The sequence below is a fragment of the Uloborus diversus genome, chromosome 8 (genome assembly GCF_026930045.1).
Source record: "Uloborus diversus isolate 005 chromosome 8, Udiv.v.3.1, whole genome shotgun sequence".
Classification (NCBI taxonomy): domain Eukaryota; kingdom Metazoa; phylum Arthropoda; class Arachnida; order Araneae; family Uloboridae; genus Uloborus; species Uloborus diversus.
The window spans coordinates 124,010,245-124,018,455 of record NC_072738.1 but is presented as its reverse complement, the minus strand read 5'-3'; the positions used below and the strand labels follow the sequence as shown (position 1 = coordinate 124,018,455).

The following is an 8,211-nucleotide window of genomic DNA, read 5'->3' as shown; positions in this document are numbered from 1 at the left end:
TACACTTTTATATGTAAAAGTAAAATACATCCCTGTAGGCTCTCAATAAATTTCACAAATGAAATTGTTTTGTTTTTTGTTTTAAATTTTCCGTGATACAGATTTAAAAGACAGTATCTCATAAATGGATGCATTTGCAAAAAAAATAATTCACTAAAAATTTACATACTTCATCATGTTTGACCCCCCTTACCCTTTTTTTAGATATGCTTCATTTGAATTTAAATAAAAGGGGGGTGACCCACTTACCCCTTACTATAGGGTAAGTGGGACACCCACACCCATCCAATATTTTTAAAAATATAATCGTTATCGTTAAGAATATTTAAAGCATTATTTTAGAAAATAATGATAAACTTTTGTTTATTAATAATGTCCAAGACAAAATAAGACAATAAGTTTAATTTTTTTTTTTTGTTTCAAAACTTTCGTATAAGGTTTCAAAAACGAACTATTCTCAAAAAGGGTCCCACTTACCTCAACCAACCCTACTTACTTACATATACTTAAAGGTGTAAACTGACATTCCTTTAAATAAATTTAATTATTTAAATAATCAAGGTCACAATCATTTTTAAGTTTGTCCCCGTTTTCATGTTATTCTCCTGTCCTAAGAAAGAGTTAAATTATTGTAGAAACTTTGTTTCCAAACACTCGTGGTTACAGCACCGTTAGTTCTACTTCGGCAGCAGATGACGCTCCAATCAAACTGCGTACAACTTGAAACAACCAAACTGACTAAAACATACTACATGATCTTGTTAACCACATCGAGACTGCGGTAAGAGAAGGATGAGAGCAGCTGCAACCATAGCAGTGTTCAGAAAGAGGGGGCGGGGGGGGGGGGGGACACAGAATTTGTGTCCACCCCAAAACGCTGAGACAATTTTTTCTTCAAAAGTGTTCTTATTTTACTACAGAGAAGAAAATAACACGTATTAGAAAAAACAACGTTATTCTGATTTTTTAAAAAATATTAGGAAAAAATCCTTAATTTTTCTTAAAAGAATCTTTTTTCTTTCATTCCCTTCCTTTCCATTCCCCCTCTTTTCTAGCCAGCATGAAAATAAGAAAGCTGTGCCCCAAGCCTCCTCCTTCCGGTTCCAAATCATAACACATTAAAATGTTGTGTTTTCAGGGTTTCAATATCTTAAATATTTCAGGAGCAAGAGCTTTAACACTTCGCCATCTTAACAAAGTCTAAGAAAAAACTGAAATGACAGGTTTGAACACAAGTAATTTAATTTCCTCATTTGCATTACGACAGAATCTCCTTACTTAAATCACCCATTATTTTTTAATTAGGACACAGGATCAGTGGCCCATGCAAGGGAGTGGTTCCCAGGTCTGGATCCTCCCAAAGCTTAAAATTTAGTCAGGGAATTCAAGAGGTGGGTCTATTATAGGGCTACGTACACAATTCAAACCTATTTGCAGATATTAAAGTCAATATACTTTGGGTAGGCAAAAGTTTTCTTAAGAATACCTTTTACTTTCAATCATGTATCCATAAAAGCAAAATGCGAATTTTTTTCATTATTTTATACTTTTTTATTGTTTAATATTGGTACTAGCTGCGTGCCCGGCGTTGCACGGGCTACTTAAAAAATGAAAGAGATGTCCAGTTGATGTTTTTGTATTACTCTGACATCAGTTGCTAAAACGCTAAGGAGTAAATAAATACGCGTAATGCAAGGTTTGCAAAACACCAGTAGAGCATATTTTTGGCAAAATCTTTGACATTAATCATAGTTATCAATGATACAAGTTATGAGTATTTTCAATTAGCACAAAAAATGAAAATATATGCATTATCAACTATAATCTGTGCTCACGTTAAAATTAATTACATCTGATAGACTATATCCGAAATATTTATGTACAATTACAATCAGCTTTTTACATAAAATGATACACACTTTTTGGTTGATTACGTGAAACTAAAGCACCAAGACTAAATAAATACCAATAAGCATTAATTTAATACCAAGTCATCAGATTCCAATTTAGCTTTAGTTAAAATCCTTAAAAACAATCTTTTTTGTTCAATTCTGTTTCACTTAAAGAAATCCAAACAATCCCTACTTAACATGTTCTTTTTCCGATACAAACAGGAAGGAAAAAGAGAGTTATTAGAATTCGAAAACTCACCCATGTGACGGGAAAAAGTCCAATAAAATAAACATAATTAGTCGCGCATCCTAAATGTACCAAAATATGAGGCCGGTGAATGATAAACTTATACTACAATCAATAAACATAGCTAAGAAACAACTTTCATATGCTGAAAAGAGTTAAGAACGTTGAATGTAAAAAATAAAAAAAAGGACAGACAATAAAAAAAAGGCTATGTCCGAATAGAGCAAATATTTTTAAACTAATTTAAAATGAAATTCTAGATGGAAACGTTGTTTTAAGATTTGGACAGTGGCCAAAAAAAAAAAAAAAACTCTTTTAAAACAATTATTAGAATTTTACTTGCTCACCCATATGCAAAATGGCAACGGGAAAGAAATAAAAATTCCTGAATAACGTTATGTTAATTAACGTTTTAATTAATATCTCCGCTAGTTAAAGTCGCACAATTACGAAATTGGTCCTATTGTTTTCTTTGGAAAATTTCGAATTGATCGGTATCTCGTTTGACTCCCGATTTGCAGTAGTTCTCGAGAAGATCGATCTTCAGACAGACAGACAGATGGACGCGAACAGATTTTAATATTAATTATAGTGGATTAACTTACAATTACCAAGCAATGCACATATCTACAGCAAATGTATCTGCGCTAGGCATACGCCTCTATATTATCTAGCTATGATAATTAGGTACTATTTTTCATTTTTCTTGTAACAATTTACATAAATGGCATAAAAGTAGTTTTGTGCACTAGAGACTTTCAAGTTTTTAATATTCTGGTTTCATTTTTAAAAATAACTGAATCAAAAAATAAAAACTGGTTTAAATAATTCTTTTTCACCTATTGTGCACATGATATTCACACTAACTAAACTAGTAAATTTGCTTTTATCTGTTCTTTTTAACTTCAGAGAGTTCAGCATGGTAAAATTTTTTTTGTTAGGATATGATGAATAATCATTTTATCAGACCTGTGTGTAGCAAATTTTATTAACTACAAAACCAGAAACTTTATATAGAAAATTTTTATTGTCGATTAACATTGCAATAAATATGATTTTTGTACATTTGAGTTAATTTTTAAATATACAACTCTTTTATTTATAAAAAAAGACTAGTAATAATACTTTGGAATGTTACTAAATGTTTTTATAGCACATAGCAATAATTTAAGAGTCTGCTGCAGTTGAATCTGTGCGCTGCATTTCTGAGAGCTCAGGAAAGAGTTCCACAGCTAGAATGTCCAGTAACACGTAAGAAATCTGGAAGAAAATTCAGTTGAATAATTTAAAAAGATTTTCATCCTAAAAACATCAGTTCACATTTTAAAAGTATCAGATTGGTATGAATATGTGCATATACAAACATATATTAAATATTTACATTTATAAACCAATGGGTCTGGGTCAAAATCTCGACAGACGGTATCCCGACTGCACGATATTCCGACAGGTCCGAAATCCTGACCGTTCAGAATCCCAACATGGTCAAATCCTGAAAAGGCAGAATCCCGACAGGGTCGAATTCCCAAAAAGCTAGAATCCCGACATGGTCAAAATCCTGATAAGCCAGACATCCCAACATCATCAAAATCTCGACAAGCTAGAATCCCGATACAACCCATATCCAAACAAAATCTAAATACAAATACTCAATTTTGAATAATAAAAGACTATTTTTAACTAAATACAGCCGCTTTTGGCTGGTGCCTCGTCTTCGACAGATATATATGCTCAGTTTTTAATGTAAGTTTACGTACTACTTAAAATGTTCACTTCTATTATACATATTACATGTATAGTTTGCATATTACATATTACTATTTTTGTGACCACTCTAGTATTTCAAAAACGAGTTCAATATGAGTTTAAATGATGTTTTCTATGTCATGTGGGACTTCTATATCTCAAGAAGTGATTGACGGATTTAGAAAATGGGTAGATCTCAGAAGGTACGGATGATAATTTGATTTTGGTGCCAATAGCTTCAGGAGCGCAGAGCAGTCGAACGTTTTTATTCTCATTATTTGTGACTGTCATGTCTCGAGAAGTAATGCAAGGATTCAGACAACATTTGGTCTGCTGCAAACCTTGTGAAACACAAGGTGCTGATTTTTTTTTTTTGGGGGGGGGGGGGGTGGTTAATCCTCTCAAAGAGGTGGCGCTAATAGATATTCTTTCTCGTTTACTATGACTGCTATTATCTGCAGAAGTAAGGCAAGGTTTCAGACAAAATTTAGCGTACAACTGCAAATTTATTTAAACAGGCACTATTTCTGTTTTAAGTTAATTTTTTAATAATTTTGGGAGAGTCCTAATTAGCGTGATTAAATAAACAATGAAAAATAAATTAAATTTAAAATTGTATTTAGTTTGCCTCCAGCTCAGCCAAGAGAGGAAAAAAAAAGAGAATTTGAGCAAGGTTTAAAAAAAAAAAAACTAAACTAGCAAAGTTTTTCCTTTTTTTCTTTGTAGAATTGTAAATACCGGGAACATTAAATAAAAACTGAATTAGCATTCTTCCGCAATTTTCGTAGTGAAAATTTACTAGTTGAGGGGGTGCTAGGCCTCATTAGGATTTTGACAGTGTTGAGATTTGGCTGTCGGGATTCTGGCTTGTCAGTGTTTCGGCTGTCGGGATTCTGGCTTGTCAGTGTTTCGGCTAACCGGGATAATGGCTTGTCAGTGTTTCGGCTGTCGGGATTCTGGCTTGTCAGTGTTTCGGCTGCCGGGATTCTGGCTTGTCAGTGTTTCGGCTGTCGGGATTCTGGCTTGTCAGTGTTTCGGCTGTCGGGATTACATCTGGATACCTAAACCAACAATCCACTGGAGAATAGAAGTGTTCTCAGTCTTTTTAGCCTTCCAGCAAGCTGCCATAGCAAAAGTTGTTACTCATTTAGCAACACCTAGGGGGCACGCATGGTTTAAGGAATATTAAGGAGCAGAGTAACTTGGTGAAATATCCAAATTATATTGGGCTACCAGAACCCTAATGAATACTTATTAATAGAATTCAACCCTTTTTCCTTTCTAGTTTGTTCTTTAGTGTCTCTTGTCCTTTTATCTCCTTTTTTTATCACGATTCTATTCTGTGCTTCTTTGTCAAGTATTGGGCTGCGAGATCTCCATGTATTCATTTCCAATTAGTCATGTGTAACAACATCAAGGATGGATACAAGAGAGGGACGATGGGGCTGATTGCCACTCCGTTGGGGGTCCATGCGCAGCATTTTTTCGAATTGAGGTCCTAAAACGAAAGTATAGGCCATCTTTGATATATTACGGAAAGGAATTTGGTTCTGTTCTCCCTCTCGGAAACTCTTTGGAATTCAAGTTTCAAAAAAACAATTCTGATGGTCTTTGGTGATGCTAGGAGAAGGAGTTTGCATGCCATTCCCCCAAGATATTTTTCAAAATTTCAGTTTTAAAAACTCGATTGTAGACATCTTAGGTAGTGAGTGTTAAGGAAAGGAATGGGTTCAGTTATTTCCATCAGACTTGCCTCCGGTAATTTTTGGTACCTAAAGTTCCAAAAAGTGGAATGTTAGACGAATTTTTATGTTACGGAGGATGGAGAGGAGGAGTTTTCAAAATATTTCTTCAGAAATTTCCCGAAATTAAATCCCTAAAACGCAATTTTAGAATATCCCTATTGCAGAAAAAAGAAAAAAAAAATAGGTTCAAAGATCTCCTTGGCTAAATCTCTACATTGCTTTAAATAAATATTATGTATCACCCCCTTCCATCCAGCAGGTGTAAATCAGATTCGTAGCAAACGGTCAAGTAAAAAACAAATGCCCCCTCCTTGAACAATTTATGGATCCGTCCATGAACAACATTTACATCAAAAGCATCCTTTTAGTACTTGCATATAAAAAGCAGGGCTGTGGAGTGGCACTGATTTTAGGGTAAAGGAGTCGCAATTGAAAAGTAAAATTCCCGGATTCGGTCATTTTTCCTCAAACTCCGCAGCTCTGATAAGGCTCTTAAAGCAATGGCAGCAATTTAGGGTGGCAATGGGGGGGGGGGGGGGGGGGGGGGGGTCCTCTGCCCTCACTTTGCATGGTTAATAGTTTTATTTTCTAATTTAGGAACATAAACTAGAAATTATAAAAAAAGCAGAAACATCAAAAATTTCAGAATATAATTATTTGTTTCACTTTGTATATCTGTTTATGAAACATTATTTAGCACAAACAATTTTTAGTTTGTTTATCCATTGTTTAGATTTTAGTAAATCAATTGTTTTGCTTAAACCACACTTGTTTAATAAAATCATTCAAAGTTTTAGTGACACCTCAAAATACTTCGGGAAAAATAATGTAAGCTTAATTCATGTTTAAGTGTTTCTTCGCAGAAAATTATAGTGCACAAAATTTTAAGAATAACATGAGTATAAGTTGTTTGACTTGCATCAATTTCCAATTATCTGCTTCAATATTCTCAAAATCAGCCCTAACCAAATTTTGTACTTTTTCTTTTTTTCATTTTTTACTACCACTAAAAATTCCATAACTTTCAGTTGTCTTTTCTTTTGAACTGAAAGATTACTGTATTATGCTAAAACACAGAAGAAAAACAAACCTGCTTATTAAGTAAGGGATACTGTAAAATTTCAAACAACAAATTCAAACTTTCATCAAAACTTTTTGTCATCATAATACCTGCAAAACATTTAAATGCAAGTTCAGGAATAATAACAATAATAAAAGCTAAGGAATGACAGAAACTTGAATGCATTAGTATATTACCAGGAAAAAAATCTTTGGCTTGTCTTAAAGCTTGCCTTGCACGCTCAGATTTTTGCCTTTTTGTACTGTAAATAGAAATTTAAAATGCTAAGCAACAAAAAACACCAAGGAAGTTTTTTAAATTTTTATTTTAAATAAAAATGTTGAAGTCATAACACAAAACCATAAACCTACCGTGGAGGATCATCTTCAAAAAATAATGCATCTGAAAATAAAAAAAAAGTCATTAATTGTTATGCATTTGGAATATAAGCAAAAAAGAATAACTATGGCTGCTAATTGAATAGAATAGTAATGATATTGCATCATAGCTGTATTGTGAATAATAAAATTTTAGCATAATTAATGATTATGGTTCATCCTATGCTTAAACTTTTGACCAAGTTCTTAATCTATTAGTAATGTTGATAACAACGTGCTTTACAACAGGGTGATTTCAAAATTTTCCAATATTAGAAGAAAGGACATACTGAGCGCATATATTAGCCAGATTGGATGGGAATGCCTCGTACTAACAAAACTTAAATGATATTTTGTAAATGTATCATCCCCAGTGGCGCACACAAAAATTTCTCTAGGTGTGGGGGGGGGGGGGGGGCAGGATCAAAGGTCTATCCTTCTCATTATCATGCTCCAACACACATCCAAACACATTCTTTTGCTTTTATCGGTTGCCGGGAACAAAAAACATTTAAAAGAAATATTGAACAATTTTTTTGCACTAGTTAATAAAAAAAATTTATGAATAACAAATACTTAATTAAAATACCGGAAAGCACAAGAATGAAAGTATTTACTTTTCTCATAGTTAAAAAAAAACAGCAAAGCAAAATCTTAGAAGAACAATTTATGTTTCCATGCAATGCGATTTTGGTAGGGGAAGAAAGACAGAAAATAAATTTTATTTTTTTCATTTATTAATTCTGAAATTATTGTTACCTTTGCTTGGAATTATTTTACGTACCACATACAAAGGATTACAGTCAACTAAAAAACCTCAAGGGGGATGGGAGGGGTCTGGACCCCATGGACCCTCCCCTTGTGTGTGCCACTGATCATGCCATTAGTACTGTTAATCAAGCAGGTATAGTGAAGCTACAGCTTTGTCAGCAGATACTGTTCATTGCGCTGCAATGAATGCTAGAGAATGAAACTTATCTAATTCGAAACGTGCTGTGCATATCAGATGTGATCCCCCCCTCCCATTTTATGGGAACTTACCACATAAATTTCGGGATGAAAAAATGTTTTTCACCCTTCAAATTGTAATACCAATCATAAAAGTTAGATAATGTTTTAAATGCAAGGTGAGCTAAGATTGACA

At 33.5% G+C, this 8,211-nt stretch overlaps 1 protein-coding gene across 1 annotated transcript in view; it reads right to left on the bottom strand.

The window, feature by feature from the left end:
* Positions 1-3,174: 3,174 nt before the first annotated feature.
* LOC129227574 (sorting nexin-14-like) overlaps positions 3,175-8,211 on the bottom strand; it is a gene marked incomplete at its 5' end in the record, with an annotated part of 49,101 nt that continues 44,064 nt past the window's right edge. Inside the window, 4 exon segments of the mRNA XM_054862157.1 lie at positions 3,175-3,399; positions 6,721-6,800; positions 6,888-6,952; positions 7,062-7,092. Of these exon segments, the coding sequence (XP_054718132.1) occupies positions 3,307-3,399; positions 6,721-6,800; positions 6,888-6,952; positions 7,062-7,092 (269 nt within the window).